The sequence below is a fragment of the Nyctereutes procyonoides genome, unplaced genomic scaffold (genome assembly GCF_905146905.1).
Source record: "Nyctereutes procyonoides isolate TBG_1078 unplaced genomic scaffold, NYPRO_anot_genome, whole genome shotgun sequence".
NCBI classification, from domain to species: Eukaryota; Metazoa; Chordata; class Mammalia; order Carnivora; family Canidae; genus Nyctereutes; species Nyctereutes procyonoides.
In genome coordinates this window covers 53,423,929-53,442,360 of record NW_026575020.1, presented here as the reverse complement: position 1 = coordinate 53,442,360, position 18,432 = coordinate 53,423,929, and the positions used below count along the sequence as shown (strand labels likewise).

General features: G+C 46.6%; 1 protein-coding gene across 1 annotated transcript; it reads left to right on the top strand.

Moving 5' to 3' along the window:
• Positions 1 to 234: 234 nt before the first annotated feature.
• FAM104A (family with sequence similarity 104 member A) lies at positions 235 to 17,914 on the top strand. The gene is made up of 3 exons (XM_055322586.1): positions 235 to 486; positions 6,551 to 6,650; positions 17,311 to 17,914. The coding sequence occupies exons 1-3, from the start codon at positions 266 to 268 to the stop codon at positions 17,551 to 17,553; spliced, it is 564 nt and encodes a 187-aa protein (XP_055178561.1). The 5' UTR covers positions 235 to 265; the 3' UTR covers positions 17,554 to 17,914.
• Positions 17,915 to 18,432: the final 518 nt, after the last annotated feature.

Here is an 18,432-nt window from a genome sequence, read left to right as displayed (position 1 = left end):
ACTCAGGTCCCCGCGCCGTATTATGAGGACACAATTTAGTCCGGTTTGCACCTGGGCGGACTGCGCGGCGCGCCCGCTCGGCTGCGAACAGGCGAAAGCCGAGGCCGCCTCTCCCGAGGCCCTCCCCGCCCCCGCAGGAGCTCCGGGTCGCCCCGCCCCGCCCCGCTCGGGGCCCGCCTCTTCCTGGGGGCGGGGTTACCGGTCGGCGCGGCCGGGCTCGCGCCAGTGCGCAGGCGCGAGAGGGCGGTACCACGGCGGCCGCGACATGGGGGGGCGCGGAGCGGACGCCGGAAGTCGCGGCGGTACGGGTCCCACCGAGGGGTACTCGCCGCCGGCAGCGTCCACCCGCGCCGCGGCCAGAGCCAAGGCCCGAGGGGGTGGGCGTGGCGGCCGCCGCAGCGCAGCCCCGTCGGTTCCCTCCGCTCGCGGCGCGGCCCCGCGTCGCTCCCCTCCACCGGCTGCCATGAGCGAGCGCCTCCGCCCCAGGTGAGACCGCGGGGACCCCCTTCCTCCCCAGCCCCTGGCGGGGGGCTGAGCCGAGGGGGCGCGCGGAGGGGGGGTCCGAGCAGGCGTGGGCGCTGCGGCTGTGCCTCTGGGTGCCGTGCGGCCCGGGGAGGGGGCGGGGAGCGGGAGCGGGAGCGGGAGCGGGAGCAGGAGGAGGGATGCGCCGGGACCTGGCCCCCGGGGTGCCGGAGGGGTCACTCGCCGGGTCCCCCCCCCCCGGGCCCTCCCTACCTGGAACGCCGTCGGAACGGCCCCGGGGGAGAGGCCGTGGCCCTAAAGCTCCGCTGTCCTAAATTTAGGAGGGCGGGGGGATGGGAGGACGGTCTGGTCCGAGAGACGGAGCCCCCATGGGGCGTCCTGGCGGGGCCGGGGCGCGAGGCTGCCGCGTGCCCAAGGTCAGACGGGAGGGTTGGCTGTGAGCCTGCAGCGGGGAGGGATGGGGAGGCACGGACGGAAGGACGGGGGCCCTCGGACGGTTGCGAGCGTGGCGGGGCAGGGGCCCAGAGCGGCTCGTCCGGGCTCAGCAGGCAGGGTTCTAAACTGTTTGGACGCGGAGCCGTTTGCCTCCGAAGGCGGGAGGTAGGGCTGCACCGCGCTGCTGCTGCCCCTGTGCCCCTGTGCCCCTGTGCCCCTGTGCGCCTGTGCGCCTGTGCCCCTGTGCCCCTGTGCCCCTGTGCGCCTGTGCCCCTGTGCCCCTGTGCCCCTGTGCGCCTGTGCCCCTGTGCCCCTGTGCCCCTGTGCGCCTGTGCCCCTGTGCCCCTGTGCGCCTGTGCCCCTGTGCCCCTGTGCGCCTGTGCCCTGTGCCCCTGTGCCCCTGTGCCCCTGTGCGCCTGTGCCCCTGTGCGCCTGTGCGCCTGTGCCCCTGTGCCCCTGTGCCCCTGTGCCCCTGTGCCCCTGTGCCCCTGTGCGCCTGTGCGCCTGTGCCCTTGTGCCCCTGTGCCCCTGTGCGCCTGTGCCCCTGTGCGCCTGTGCGCCTGTGCCCCTGTGCCCCTGTGCCCCTGTGCCCCTGTGCCCCTGTGCGCCTGTGCGCCTGTGCCCCTGTGCCCCTGTGCGCCTGTGCCCCTGTGCCCCTGTGCCCCTGTGCGCCTGTGCCCCTGTGCCCCTGTGCCCCTGTGCGCCTGTGCCCCTGTGCCCCTGTGCCCCTGTGCGCCTGTGCCCCTGTGCCCCTGTGCCCCTGTGCGCCTGTGCGCCTGTGCCCCTGTGCGCCTGTGCCCCTGTGCCCCTGTGCGCCTGTGCCCCTGTGCCCCTGTGCCCCTGTGCCCCTGTGCGCCTGTGCCCCTGTGCCCCTGTGCGCCTGTGCCCCTGTGCCCCTGTGCCCCTGTGCCCCTGTGCCCCTGTGCCCCTGTGCGCCTGTGCGCCTGTGCCCCTGTGCGCCTGTGCCCCTGTGCCCCTGTGCGCCTGTGCCCCTGTGCCCCTGTGCCCCTGTGCCCCTGTGCCCCTGTGCCCCTGTTCGCCTGTGCCCCTGTGCGCCTGTGCGCCTGTGCCCCTGTGCCCCTGTGCCCCTGTGCGCCTGTGCCCCTGTGCCCCTGTGCCCCTGTGCGCCTGTGCGCCTGTGCCCCTGTGCGCCTGTGCCCCTGTGCCCCTGTGCCCCTGTGCGCCTGTGCCCCTGTGCGCCTGTGCCCCTGTGCCCCTGTGCGCCTGTGCCCCTGTGCCCCTGTGCGCCTGTGCCCCTGTGCCCCTGTGCCCCTGTGCGCCTGTGCCCCTGTGCCCCTGTGCGCCTGTGCCCCTGTGCCCCTGTGCGCCTGTGCCCCTGTGCGCCTGTGCGCCTGTGCGCCTGTGCGCCTGTGCCCCTGTGCCCCTGTGCCCCTGTGCGCCTGTGCCCCTGTGCCCCTGTGCGCCTGTTCGCCTGTGCCCCTGTGCGCCTGTGCCCCTGTGCCCCTGTGCCCCTGTGCGCCTGTGCCCCTGTGCCCCTGTGCCCCTGTGCGCCTGTGCCCCTGTGCCCCTGTGCGCCTGTGCCCCTGTGCCCCTGTGCCCCTGTGCGCCTGTGCCCCTGTGCCCTGTGCACCGAGCCTGGCCTGGACCCCGGCCTCCCCCGGACCGACGGCGGCTGCCTCTGCTCGGCGCGCGGGGGCTTCTGTCTCATCCCCTACCTCCCCCTTGTAAGAAGGTGGGTGGGGGAGGCGAAAGTGGGGTGCGGGCACCCCAGGTGAAGAGGAGCAGCTCCACCTCCGGTTAGAAGAACCCCCTCCTCGTCGTGGGATCCCAAGCCCCAACACCGCCCTTCTTCTGATGAGGAAACCGAGTTCCCCTGGTCCGCCGCGCCCGTCCTCCCAGGTTGCCCGCTCCTCTCCGTAAAGCCCAAGCGAGTCCAGGAGGATCGCCTCGGCTAGGTTCTGCTGGATCTCTTCTTGTTGCTCCGTGTTTATTCGTTGGCTCCGAATGTAATTGGCGGTCTTCGCACCGAGATCCTGCGCCGGCCCCGGAGGATGGTTGATTCAGGGATGAGGATCCTGGGAAACATCCCGAGGTTTTATTTGGTCCAGTAGGGAAAAACCTAGGGTCACCCGTACTAATGCACTGGGTTGTTGGATGATTGAGTCTCGGGTACGTAGTGAGTGGGGGCATGAAAAAGCCCGCTTGTTGTAGGAAAAAAGAGCGGTCTAAATTTGAAATGAGAGGCCCAGTTACGGACCTGGCATTGGCATTAGGAACAGGATCCTTCGGCAGAGTGAGCCAGATCTACCTGCCGTTGTTTTCCTTCCCAAACCTGGTTGATCCTTCTGATAGTTTCTTGTGATGTCTGTGTATCTGAAAAAGCCTACATATTTCCTGCAGAAAGATTTCTTTTACCCACGGCTGGATAAGCAAATCTGAATGTGCTTTTTTATACCGGTAGCAGATGCCTTTTATCTAGCACACAAATAACGCCGGCGTGTTTATACTGGTAACATCATTGCTATAAAAGAAACCATGTGATTTGGACTGGGGCTTCTCACCTACTTTTTCACCCAGTGTTTCATGGAATATGATGGACCAGCTCTGCCAGCTGCGGCTGTCATAATATCTCCAAGTCAGTTCAGTTTTCTAGATCTGTTTTCTCAATTTAAGATAAGGGGTTGATCTGAGATGGTGATTTTCAGACTGTTCCAAAATATACTGGGATGGCCATAGAAGGGAAGATGTATGTCAAAGAAACCCCTACTTTAACGAAAAGAAGTCCTTTGTTTCTTTTATATATGAGTGTATACGCATATATATATGTGTGTGTGTATGTATGCATATATATGTATATATGTAATATATGTGTGTATATATATATATCTGTATATATGTAATATATATGAGTGTACACATCTATATATGTGTGTATATATGCATATATATGCGTGTGTACATATATGTATATGTATACATATATATGTATTGAGGGATTACCCCCCACCCCCAGAGAAAGAAAGGGCTCTGTTACTTTTTTTTTTAAAGTTTGAAAAACACTAATGTGGATACTCCTAAAGATTTCTTCTATGCTCAGTTTCTAAGAGATGACAGGAAGATTGGGAAGAAATGAAATGATGGGTAGTGATGTAATCAGCCATCCTTAGAAGTAGCAGATGCTAAACAACAATCTGTAACTAGATGCCTGGGGAGAATATAATCAATTATATGGTGGCTGCTAAAATTATAACCTGGTCTGTTGCATTAGTATGGAAGGCTGTAATCTGACTTTGTGAGTAGGGTTGAACCTGCTATAATCTTGGCAATTATTAACAATAACTGTTGAAAGGATATTTCCAGGATGGAATCTGCAAAGAGCCTAGAAAAGGAGAGAGAACAGGAGGGCTCATTCTTAATCGAGTACTATCCAAAGGAGAGGGCCCCTGACAGGAGCTAATTTGGGTGCCCTGAGAAAGCAGCTGGGTATGAGGCAGGGATATTTCATGGTACTTTCCCAGAAAGTTAGTTGGAATCTGAAAAACCAGCCCATCCTTTTTGTTCTTACACTTTGCCTGAGAACCTTCTTGACATTTCTTTTCTTGTCATTGGGAAGCTATAGCCTGGATTATAAATGAGGACATTGGAAACTTTGGGTCAGGCTCATAAGCGGTTAGAGTAGCTCAGCAGCCCAGAGCACAGTCAGCTGCTGGCATATTGATAAGAGTTTGGAGGCCAGCATTCAGTGAGTTTCCCTGGGGTGTCAGCTGGCCTTCTGTTGGACCTTGCTGTGTCACTGCTGCTCATCTCCAAAACAATTCTCCGGTCATATTATGATGAAAGTAGTAATTCCTTGGTTCAAATCTGTGGTTAGTAGCACATCCATTTAAATGAGTATCAAACCTGCTTTTCACCTAGTTTTGAACCTCCAAATAACTTCAAAGTAACGTGCAGTTAAGATCTAAAACCCTGGGAGAAAGGTTACAGAGCAGAAATGATGGTTTCAGAAACAGCCGAGTCTTAGAACAAGGCCAGTGGTATACCCCTTTGCAGCTTGGTGAATGCTTTATCAGAACCACACACTCCCAATTTATCACTCCAAGCCTAAACTGGATCTATACTCATTAATAAAGTTAGATGTATTCAGATTTCAGGAGTATTGCAGAATACAGGGAGTTGAGCTCAGGGTGAGAACTTAAGTTTTCTCTGGTATCAAGACTTCAACTCAGAACCTTAGGATCATGCACCTGCCGTAGTATGCCACACTGCTCCCAAAGAAAGTGTACAGTTGTATAGAAGATACTGTGCTCAAATTCAGCACTTTCCCCAAAGCTGTTTTTTCCTCTTGCTATAGAAATTTGAATCTTTTAAGGGTTTTCATTATAACAGGTTATGCTGCTTTGTATAAGCTGGCCTCTTGCCAGTGCTATCCAGTGGCATTTTCTGCAGAGATGGGAATGCCCTGTATCTGTGCTGTCCAGTACAGTTGCCACTAGCTACCTGTGGCCTTTGAACACTGAAAATGTAGCTAGGGTGACTAAGGAACTGGATATTAAATTAAATGTAAATAAGCTCACGTGGCTAGTGGCTACCATACTGGACAGCACAGTTGCAGGCAGCTTGCCTTCAAATGATGCCTCCTCTATTTCTATTTTCTAGAGTCTTCTAGGGGCTTAGAAGTCCTTCAAGGAGCACTTTTTTTTTTTTTAAGATTTTATTTATTCATGAGAGACAAAGAGTGAGAGGCAGAGACAAAGGCAGAGGGAGAAGCAGGCTCCATGCAGGGAGCCTGACGTGGGACTCAATCCCAGGTCTCCAGGATCACACCCCAGGCTGAAGGCAGCGCTAAACCGCTGAGCCACCGGGGCTGCCCCTTCAAGGAGCACTTCATTCTTGAATCAAGTATATACAGATTGTGTCTGTTGTGCATCTGTGGTAAATGTGTGGTTCTGTGGTAAATGTGTGGTTTTTCCTTAGACCTGAAGATTTTGAGCAGCAGCGTGTGCTGTAAACTCAAAAAGTAGCAATCTGGTGAAATGACACACAATACGTGCGTGCATGGTGATGCATGGTGTAGAGTAACAAGAGTTAATGTGTCCCCAGAGCAGCCTTTCCAATGATGATTGGGAAGAGTGATCTAATACGTTGAGAGGGCATTGAGCTTTTGTTGCATGTAGTAATTGGGGGAAAATCAGGGATGAAAGAAAACTGCAGATTAGAGACCCCTGGACCTCTGATGATACTGCTGGGGTATGTGGGCAGAGGCAGCCACTCCTGTCTTACATACTGTCATGTGGAAGGGGGTCAGATGAAATAACCTGAAATTGTGATTTCAGGAAATGCAGAGGGAAGATAACCTTAATGAGGTGGAATTTGGAAGCTTAGTCATTAGCATCACCCTGTACTTATTTATTCCCAGTAGGCATTTAAAGTTGCCAAGCTTCTTTTTAGAAGTCAGTTGTACTAATTTAAGCTCGCCCCTACTGCTGCTATTTTATATTTTCACTCTTTGTGGCCAGCGATGGTGTACTTCCAACTTTTTACCTATTGGGATAGCATATGACGAGTTGTGTTTTATCAGGCAAGAGGGCAAATTTGTTGTTATGATTTACAATTTCAGGTGTCCAGAGGATCAATTATTGGATTTTTTTTTCTTCTTGTGATTTAATTTCAGGAAAAGGAGAAGGAATGGCAATGAAGAAGACCACCATCTTCCCCCGCAGACCAAAAGGAGTAGTAGAAACCCTGTCTTTCATGATTCCTGGGACACAGAGGTAGGAAGTGTGGTCAGAGTCTCTGTTGTTTTCATTGACTTGAGCTAAATAACCGTTTCTTTGTGTACTTAAAATTATTCTTCGAATAAATAAAACTGATCTTACTTGATTGCAGTGGTTTCAACTTTTTTTTGAGTCACGGCCCCTTTGAGGAAGCTGTGTACCTTTCCCCCAGCGAAGCGGTATATCTCTGCACATATTAGCACATACACACAGCCCAGAATTTGTTAGAAGTTTGATGGACTTTGGGAAGTTCATCTTTGAGCTGTCTAGTTGAATTTCAGAAACCCAGCTATTTTCTAATAGTTTATGAGCCATTAATTATTCTTAAGACAAGTATATTTTGTTGCTTTCATTTATGTCTTTTACGAGAAGCTACATAAATGTTCAGAATAGATTATGTATACACAAAATCCTATTTTTTTTAAGCGTTACTACTTTTTTTTATCATGTTGTTCTAACATGTTGCAGGGTGGAGGGGAGCTAGTAGGGAGAGGGGGAAACAGTTCCTGAAATTTTGGTTTCCTGAAAAGAGAGCTTTGGCAGAGTTTCTGTGCCCGCTCTAGGGACTGCCCTACAGAGGAAGGAGGCTAACATTTAAATGACGCCTCCAATCATTTACATACCGGAAAATTGTGACCCTTAACACCTTGTCACCCCGACTGAGAAGCTCCTCGCTGGCAGAGATCCCTGAGCCATATAATTTAAAGCAGAACTCTGTGTATCACAGAAACTCAGCATATCACAGTTTTTGCACAACCAAAATAATTTGTATTTTAATTAATTCTTGGTAATAGGATTTGACCTATATCCAGTCTTTACCGGAAATCCAAAGTTACCCTCGCCCCCACAAGGGGGAAGAAATCCGTTAACTCTCACATAGGTCATACACATGAATGTGTTATGTGGGACGGTTAATGAACAAGCACAGATTCGATCCTTCTGTGTGGAGACTTGAGTTTCTGTAACTCCTATCCCCCTTTTAACAATCTCAGGGAAAAACAAGGCTTTTTCCCTTTTTCTTGTGTTGTAAAAATGATTAATAGAAAAGCAATTGAGCTTTTGTTTAATGTGACAATTGGAGGATGAAAGAAAAGCAGAGATTAGAGGCTTCCATGAGCATCCAGTGATGAAACTGTGACAGTAATTGAGTTTCCATTATTCTTTTAGATTATAAGTCTATTAGAAGAGCGTTTAGTTATTATTTTCTCTGTATCAGTATTTCTTTACTTGTGTCTGCAAATCCTGCTAAGTGATGTTTATATTAGTTCAGAGGTACAGCCGGTCTAACTTTTTGTATTGATCATTCACCCTCTGTTTATGTCGTGATGCCTGGGAACAGGATTATAAATTGTCATTTAAAAAAAATTGGACACTTCTGATATCTTATTTTCAGTAAGACTCTTAGTAGTTTTGTTTTGTTTTAATTGCCGTTTATAGAAAATGATCTTTACTCCCTTTCTAAAACCTGTGCATTGGTATCACAGAAGCAAACAATGTATTGTTAATCAACTTCTTGGTTCATGTGTCTTGTTCTTACTTGTTCAAAGACATGGAGTGGCTAAACCACTCTAATCATTAGTCTGAAAGATGGACTAGCTTGCCTTTGTTATACTTAACAGGCAGTGCAGGCACTTTTTATTTGTCTTGGTAATCTGAATTTACTGGTAGACCCCGCCTGGATGGTTATGACCATCCCATTCAGCCCTGCAGAGACTGGTTACCAGCGCTCTGAATGTGTGGCCTCTTGTGCTCTGCTTCTCCAGGGGTGGAGTTAACAAGTAATGAGGCCAGGTCAACCCAGGGCGGGCTAGAGAAGCAAAAAGCAGAGGAAAAACTTTTAAAATGGGAAGTTAAGCCCTGAATAATTGAATCCTCACCACTGGAATAGGTTGTCATGTTTATAGCACAAAACTATTAAGTTTAGGGGGCAGTTGGCTGCTTTTTGACAATTGGGTATGGAAAGGAAAATAATAAAATGACTCATTATTAGTAGATTACTCTTTTTGTTAATTTATGTAATCAAATGTTAATGAAAATGTTATTTTTTAATTCTAAATTAGGGCCAATGAGGTGAGTTTCCTAAAGCCTAACTCAGTGAAGAGAAACTGTTTCTTGTGTCTTTCCTGAAATACTTAAGTCATTTTAGAGTTCTTTTGCATGTGCCTTGAAGAACTTTTGTTTGGAAGGAGTTTGCTTTAATTCTGAGATAATTAAGGTTGCTTTTTTTTTTTTTAATAATTTCCAAAAGTTACATTTTTCTCCTAACTGCCACATACCAGGAAATTAAGTGTGTAAGGTGTTTGAATTATGTATGCCACAAGTAAATCACAATTATCTATAAAATGGAAATAGTAAATATCTCTTCCTAGATACCACTAAGGTGAAGAATATGAACTGACTTGGCAGATGAGTTATATAAAGAGAAACTTTTAATCTACTTGTGCATTTTCTTCCTGTTATTTTTGTAGGTGGTATTATCTCTCCTTTTCAGGTGGGAAAACTGGAGCATAGAAAAGTAAAGTGGTTTGCCTAAAGATGCACAACTAATTAGAGGCAGGGTTGGTGAGCCCAGAGCTTGGCTGGTGAGCTCTCTGCTCTTGACCATGGTATGTGCCGTCTCCCAGAATACAGGCCGGAAGTTCTGAGAGATTTTGCTAAATATATCCAGAGGCAGCTAGGTCCTAGACTTCTCTCAAATCATAGGAGCAGAGAAAAAGAATTTTCTTGCTCCTGTAGCTGGAAAATATTTTTCCAAATAAATGCTATGATACAGTATTAGCTTGAAAGCAATTTTAGATCTCCAGCTAGAAAAAGGGAAGAAATTGGGGTCTAAGGTTATTTTCAAAACTTTAATTGGTGTTTGAAACAAAGGCCTTAAATTTTAACTCCAATGACTTAGATTTAATGATTTGTGAGCCTTAGGATACTATTTTAAAGTTGAGATATAATTTACTGGTATGGGAACAAACTTTTTTGTAACACCAGGCTAGATGAATCGTGGTAGTTAATGTATAAGTCAGGCTCATTTTTCTCTTCATTGAGCAAAAAGTGAAATCATTTATCAATCTGCGTCTTCCTATTGGGCCTTGCACAAAGGCACATTCCTGATCTTGGACAGTTATTTGGACGGGTAAAAACTAGCTGGATTTAACTTTAATTTGTTCTCTAGGGGTGGCCTTATTATAGGTTTGAATTTTATTTCAATTTGTAGTAGAGGAATGCTCTTTGCTTTCAGCTTTAATATTTTTATTTTTAATTTTATTTGTTCATGAGACGCAGAGAAGCAAAGACATAGGCAGAGGGAGAAGCAGGTTCCATGCAGGGAGCCCGATGTGGGACTTGATCTGGGGCTCTGGGATCACACCCTGAGCCAAAGGCAGACATTCAATGGCTGAGCCACCCAGGCGTCCCTCAGCTTTAATATTTTTATCTACAAATTACCTTAGACGTTTCCACGGAAATGTGGCTTTGGTTATACATAGGCGAATGCCTTAAAAAAGGTGCTGCTACCTGGGTAAATAAAAGCAGAACATTTTTTAAATGCAAAGGCCTCAGTTTGGGGGTTTTTTTTTTGAAAGATACTTATCCTACCAAGACCATTAAAATTTTTCAGATCACTACAAAGTAACAAGGAAAGAGAAAACACAGAGAACAAACAAGTGGCTTGACCTTAGCAGCCTCTGCCCTTTATTCCCCCCCCCCCCCTTTTGGGTCTTTATTGGAAGGGGAAAGTTTTCATGTTTAACCCCAAAATCTTTTTTTTTTTTTTAATTTAGTTTTATTTTATTTTATTTTTTTTATTTATTTATGATAGTCACACAGAGAGAGAGAGAGAGAGAGGCAGAGACACAGGCAGAGGGAGAAGCAGGCTCCATGCACCGGAAGCCCGATGTGGGATTCGATCCCGGGTCTCCAGGATCCCGCCCTGGGCCAAAGGCAGGCGCCAAACCGATGTGCCACCCAGGGATCCCCTTAACCCCAAAATCTTAAGGGGTATTCTTAGTGTGAGTGCAGAGACCGGACTAAAAAATAACAACCAGGGGGACCCATGTGTCATTATAATTAGGGTTCTCTAGACCTATTTATCTTAACTGATAAGAATTAGCTGAATATTAGGTGGTTTTTTTTTTAATAGTGTGGATTTAGATGACAATGGGAATAGTTAATATAATTTTTCTAAAAGTATCTTAAGGCTCTTAGTTTTTGCCCTTTCTCATCTTCATTCAGTCTGTTGGAGGGTAGGAGGTACATCCCAAGGGACAGAAGTGTTTTTGGTGAAACTGTTAGGGTGTGTGTTGTGTTTAAAAACCTTGTAGCAAATGAACTCTGAAATTAACTTCTAAAACAGTCTGTTCAAAGTAGAGGAAGGGCCTTTCCAAAATTAGTCTGATTTTTAGCATACGTTTTAAGAAACTTTTTTAAGAAACTTTGCTCGGGCGTAAGTCCTTGAAGTGTGAGTAATACATTGCTTCAGCCCACAGCATAAAAAGCTGCACCAGGCAGTTTCTTACTGACACTGAATGTTAAGTTTGTTAAGTAATGAGTATATGTACACACGTGTTTTTCTACAGGTTAGGGTTATTTTTGGCCTGTTGAAATTTAAATAAAATGAAGTGATAGTAGAGCAGTCTAGGTAGGAAGGAAGTTAACATTGTGTGGTCCTATTTCATCTTGTAAGGGAAGCTGAGACACAGAAAGGATAGGCTCTTTACTCAGGGATGCAGAAGAGCAACCACCTGCATTGTCTTTCCTTGCATAGTTAGAAAGTGGTTTTAGCCCACGGAATTCATTTGGAATCTTACCGCCTCGCTGATAATAGCAGACTTGGAACTTTCTTAAATCATTGGGCACTTTGGAAGCACAGAACTTTCCATTAGATGCTCTGACAGACTTGGCAGGGATCATCTCTTGCACGTACTCCAAACTCTGCAGTGGACTTAGAAGGCACTTGATCATGACCCCAGGAAGGGCGTGTGTGCGATGAGCCAGAGTTGTTTGGTCTCTTGAGGCTCATGTAAATGGAAAAGCACCAGTGAATGGGGGAGATGGAGGCGATGGGAAGCTGGGATTTAAACGAAAATCAAATACACTGCCAGTCTGCTTTTCCAATTAAGAAGAGAAAGTGTGCAGCTCTAGGTAATAAATAGACACATATTCTGGTTCTCCTTTTATGAAGCAGAGGGACTCCGTAATTAATATTCCTGCCGGGAGGGCCTTCTAAAGATCATTAGCATGAATGGTCTTTAGAGTTGTTTTGTTTCTACCCTGGGCATCACATCAGGGACTGTCTCTTAGACTGACTTCGCCCCCTGGGAAGATGGAGCTGGGTGGAGGGGAGGCCGAGCTGAGGGGCCGAGAGTTCTTGACCTCTGCTCTAGAATTTCGGTCCTGTGGGTGGACGGAGAACCCGAGCTCCCTAGCATGCCTTGCCTCAGGGTCAGGATATATATAACACACGCTCTTCCTTCTGCTGCGGGAAGTGCCCCTCTGCCTTCTGTGTCGGCTCTATCTCCTGGCGAGGCCCCTCAGCGCCCCCCCAGTATGCCTCCCTTCTCTCAGTCCCTCCAGCGTCGTGTCCCCGAGTCTCCTCTCTACCCTGCCCGTGCTCCGGCTTTCTTCCCCTTCCCCAGTCGGCTGGATGGCGCTGTTCCATCTGCCCTCCCTCCTTCGCTCCTTCCCTCTGGACCCCAGTTTCCTTCCCAACACCCCTGAACCGTTCCTCAAGGCTCACCAGTGCTCTTTGCATTCAGCAGATGCGTACTGAGCACCTAGTACTTTGCCAGCTCGGTTGTCTCCCCTTGGCCTGTGATGCACCCCCTTTGATCGACATTGCCTGCCGCAGGCCTCCCGCGGGCCTGCTCTCCTGCTCGAGGCGCAGAACCCTCTTCCTGCGTGGAGATCTGAGCAGGTCTTCTGTGCAGACTTCAGGGCACTTGGTCATCGAGCCATACCTGCTCATGGATAGTTTATCTGACCGACTGTGCTGGAGTGGCCCGCCACGGCCCGCCCTTAGCTTTACCTCCCCAAACACTCCTTCCTCTTGGTTTTGCTCTCCTTGTGCTCCCAGTTTGTCACATCCCGCTTGCTGAAACTCTTCCTCAATCTTCTAGGCCCAGTTCAAGCACGTTTCATCTTAAGGGAGGCTCTCCTAGTTCTTTGAGCACCTGGTGCTAGCTTCCTGTCACCATGGTGTTATGATCGTGATCCGTGGCTGTATCGTCACCATATTCTTGGCCAAGCCCAGCACATTCTCGTTGAGTTCATCCTAGTCAAGATGCCATCCTGTACACAGCAAGCACATGAGCATTTGTGTGGACAGCAGTTTGGCCATCAGAATAATCTGCGTACTCGGGCCAGGTTTTCCAGAGCCATCTGAGGCACTGGCATGTGCACTTTTTAAAAAAAGCCCACAGGTGATTCCTGAATAGACTGACCTGTGGTGGTTCTCGGTCCTGCCCTGACGTCTTCGCTTGGAGACTTCATGAGCGCTTAAGCTAACCAGGTGTCCTCGCTTTGCACACACATCTTCACTCCTGGGTTTTGAGTTGCCTTGGCGTGTCTAGAGAGATCCTGTTGGTCGGAATCGGCATAAATGTAACTTTATTGTGCTTGTACACATGGATGTGTGAGGGGTTTTTATTTCATGGAGCGTGACCTTATCTCTTTTGGTTTGTAATATAAATCTGTCCTGCAAGTACCCGGGTCAGATGTCAGCACGAAGCCTAAACTGAAAATTCAGAGGAAAGAGGTAGAGCTCTGCAACTGCCCACTGGGACAGTGTGTGCTGAGTGGTCTCCTGAGGTGCAGGGGATGGGGTTTGAGGACTCTTTCTTAGTCCCAAAGCCTGATAAAGGAATTCTTAAGAGCGACATTAGTAACAAGGTAAAACTTCGGTCTTAGTTTAGCAGTTGTAATTTTGAAACTGTACTGTAAAGGAGCGCCCTCTCCCAAGCAGTTTGATACTAAAAAGCTCCACGAAGTGGGGAAAATATGATTTCTTTTTTTATCTCAGGTTTTTTGGTTTTACTCATAAAACGATTGTCTTCTGTGCAGATCTTAAAACGTTGACAGAGACTTATTTCTTAGTCTTAGGGTTGGGAGGAAATTATGGTTTTCCCTTGTCCTATAAAGTAGACCTGGGTGACAGTGTTCATATCTAGTACAGTAACTTCCCCATTTTTTTTTGACCCTGTCCCATAGAAATGTTTTGTGACCCAGCACATACCAAATATATTCATGAACAATAAAACAAGTTTCTCAGTGCAGTTACCCTTTTCAGTGTTCCGCTGTTTTTTTTTTTTTTTTTTTAATGCTGGCTGCTAATGGGTTTCCCCTTCAGTTTCAAAACCCCTGGTTCATCCCTAGAGGGTGAGATACTCCTGAAAGCCTCCCTGGTGGTGAGAAGACTTTGTTGCAGGTGGCAGAAGATAGGAACCAAAGCATCTTTGAAAGGTGTTTTGCTTTTACCTTTGAGGACAGTAGTATGTAGGTAATAACGTTTTGTAAATGTGAAAATAATAGATGAGGCATGTTTACCCTGATTCCTGGATTCTAGATAGACTCTTATTAGTTTATAGGTAGCATTGGCCTGCTCAATGCAAGTAAATGTAACTATGAGGCAGTTTCAGAGGCTCTTACAGGAGGCAAATAGTCTTCTGCAGATCCCACTGGGAGTATCAATATGGTTTTTAAGTCTCGGTCTTGAGGTCAGAAGTACCTGAAGATCTCTCACTGTTTGGTAGCAATGTTCTTTATTCTCTTAATTGTGAAGCAATTTTCTTTCCACAGAAATCTTTTTTTGTGGAAGCTATAGAAAATAAAATCATAAAAAATGGAAGGTCCAAATTCTAAATATTCTGGCACATATATCCTTCTAGACTGTTTTTGGCATACATATATGTCTGTCTACACTAAAGAAAAACATTAAAAAAAAGCAGCTGGCATACTGTACATGTAGTTTTGTAACCTGAAAAAAAATGTTGAAGACTTCTTTCTTGATGTGTATATATGCATTATCATTATTGTTAGTAGCTGAGTAGAATTTCATGCTAACAATTATAATTCACTGAGTCTAGTTTATATACACGTTATAATAGAACTCGTTTCCCTATTGTTAGATATGTAGGTGGCTCACACTTTTTTGCTGTTAAAAACAAAGCCACATTAAACATTCTTGGACCTGTCTTTATAAAGTTGGTGTAAACCACGTCTTTACATGAGGTTTTTAAAATGAACTAGAAATCACAGATGTCTTTTCACGGTATTGTACAGAAATCTCTTCAAACCTGTTTATTTTGAAGAACTTTATTTAACCTTTTCTCAGAATAGTGTCACCTTTGCTATTATAGTGTGAAATAAAATTTGAGATGGAAACTTGACTTCCTAGAAACTGATTCTAGTTCTTGCCTTAATTTTCAGACAGTACCTGTAACGAAAAACAGTAAAGAAAACAGACTAAGAGGAAACAAAGTGTTCTGCGCGGTGGGTTTCTTACCTAGTGTAGTAGCTGACTCGTTAACTATTCACATTACTGGGTGCAGGAGAGCTGCACATCTGGGCTGTTACCTTCTAGGTTACAAGAGGCTTTTGTGGAGAAGTTTTTGGTTTTGAGTTATATTTGACTTAAGTCTTTAAGTACTTTTTTTCTTTTTTTTTTAAGATTATTTATTTACCTGAGAGAGAATGAGCCTGGGGGAGGGGAGTGGGAGAGGAAAAGGGAGAAGCTGACTCCCCATTTGAGCAGGCTAGATCCCAGGTCTCTGGGATCAGGACCTGAGCCAAAGGCAGCCGCTTAACTGACTGAGCCATCCAGGTGCCCCAGTCTTTAATTGCTGCTGCAGCTAACTCTGCCATCTGACTCCATTCAGCCCGTTACAATGCTTTTCATGTTTGTGGGTTTTTTTGCAGAAAAACAGATTGTCTCTTACCGTCTGTGGGCAATGGGATATGTGACCTGTTAAGTAGCTCCAGATGACATATGGACCATGACGATCCTTCCTTTAAGTCTTATTAAGAATGGATATCCTTCATGGACATTGCTTTTTGGCTGTTTGTTATGTTTCTGTACATATCATTAGGTACAACTTTTGATCAAAAATGGATAAGCTAGTATTCTGAAAATCACTTTTAAATGATCTATCTGGAAACATTAATACATTTATTTTTATTTTTTGAAGATTTTATTTATTCATGAGAGACAGAGAGAGAGAGAAGGAGGGAGGGAGGGAAGGAGGAAGGCAGAGACACAGGCAGAGGGAGAAGCAGGCTCCACGCAGGGAACCTGATGTGGGACTCGATCCTGGGACTCCAGGATCACACCCTGAGCCAAAAGCAGACACTTAACTGCTGAGCTACCCAGGTGTCCCTATATATTTATTTTTATAGCAAAAATACAGAATAACCACATTGCAAGAATGTTCTAGTGTAGGGTAGGAAGAAAAAAAGCAACTGTAATTCCTCCATTTTAACACGAACTACTATGGCTAGTTCTTTTCCAGTCTTTTTTTCTTACATGTAATTTTACATAGTTGTATGCAGACTTTCCAAAACCAATGTCTTTGTGGAAGGGTGTGTGAATTAGATAGATCCAAGGGCTAAGTTAAGAAAAGTATACGCCAGATCATTAATTACTAGAACTTTAACTTTTCTCATGGATTGATTCTTTGTACGGTATTGGATTGAGTTGTGAATGGAGGAAGGGTACTGCTAATCATGTGTTTGAAATATAATACTTAAATGGTAAAATAACAAAATTCTTAAATAAGATTCTTACCATTGCCTTCCCTTTTGGGAACCCTAGTTCTTAGGGATTTCTGCGTAGCTTCTTAAGACAACTAAGACACCAAATCATATTTGTTACATTAAAAAAATTAGGCACACACATTTATCAAACTGTAAAATTGCTAGTGTAACTTTATAAGAAGTATGTTGTAGTCTTTCAAGATAAGTGTTCTGCATTCAGAGAATACCATTTTGTGTCCATGAGATAACGAAATTGTCAGACTTTTTAAAAAACTTGTGCCCAAGAAGCTGTTTTATGTGTTTTTTTTTTTTAAGATTTTATTTATTTATGAGAGACACACAGAGAGAGAGAGAGAGAGAGAGAGAGAGAGGCAGAGACACAGGCAGAGGAGGAAGCAGGCTCCATGCAGGAAGCCCGACGTGGGACTCGATCCCGGGTCTCCAGGATGAGGCCCTGGGCTGAAGGCGGTGCTAAACCACTGAGCCACCCGGGCTGCCCGTTTTATGTGTTAATGACACTTATGCCCTATACCAGGGATGGATACTTTCCCTTGGAGGCTGAGAACTTCCTCCTTCATTAGTTGGAGATTATTGGGATGAATGATGAAAGCAGGTAGAGAAGATGTGGAAAGGAATGAAGATGTAGTTGAGGGGCTTTGCGGTCAGGCCTGCACTTGATCCTGGACCCTGCCGCTTCCTGGGGATGTGATGGGGATCATAATCCCATGCAACCTCACTTGGCAGTCAGGACAGAACGAAATACCTTAGGTGAAAGCTCCACTGTATGTTTTGATGCTGGTACTCCTCAAACCAAATAGGAAGAATGCTCTTACATGGGGTATTATAAATGAGACCACAGCGACGTTCTTAAGAAACCCAACAGCCTAACAGTGGTCCTGTTTGTTTTTCCTTCCAGTCTTCAAGCAGTGATAGTGGTGGGAGCAGCAGCAGCAGCAGCAGCAGCAGCATCAACAGCCCGGACAGGGCAGGCGGGCCGGAGAGCAGCTTGAACCACACAGCTGCTGGGTCCGGCCCTCACACCCCTCAGCCTGTTCCCGAGCAGTCCGCACTGTGCCAAGGCCCTTACTTCCACATCAACCAGACCCTGAAGGAGGCCCACTTTCATAGCCTACAGCACCGAGGACGGCCTCCAACATGATGTGCCGGCAGTTTCTTGCCTTCTGTGAAGGGACAGCGCTGTGCAGATTTGATATTTCAACTTATGATGTTTTAAAAAATTGCACAAAAATATGCCTGTTGGCTTTTCAGTCTATATTTGAAATAACAGGTTAACAGGCAGTTGTTTACTTGTGGTTTTGCTGCACTATTGCAATTTCAAAGGGGCTTTGAAGCAATTTTTTATAGGATTCTTTTGAGGGTGGGTATCGAATCCATGTCAAGGTAATGGTATGAGGAAATCTCATCTGCGTGTTGAATCCATAGTTTGTCCAGTTCAGATTGATTTCCAAATCTGTCAATTAGAAATTCTACTTTATGTATAAAAAGGCCTTTTAAAAATGCGGGATCTTCAATTTTTTAAATTCAATAAACTAGTAAAGAGTATCTAGTTTCCATGAAAAAAACCTAAGTTGTTTTCCAAAATATAGAAAGCTTGATTCAGTCTTGCACTGAAATTAATTGCCATACTACCTCTTAGTATGTAGATGTCCTGTTGAAAGTACTCTCTCCTCCGTAACAGGAGAACAATCAGATCCAAGTTAGACTGTGTCAGTGAAGCAGCCTTGCTAATAACCGTCTTCTCTCTTTGTTATATATTTGTATCTCCAGAGAGAATGTCTTTCAGACTTGTATACCCAGCTCACTTCCGCTACCGTTGTTCCTCCAAAGCCTCCATCTCAGACTTAGGAAACACGGCACAGTTCTGACAGTCAAGTACGTAATGACCTTTTGTCTCACTCACAGACTTGTTTTACCAGCAGCTTCCGAAACCTCACTGGGAACCCACCTTGGGGTTCAAGAATTAAGGCGCTGAGGAATGCTGACTGAGTGTGAGCTATCTGAACTGCTGTCTCACATC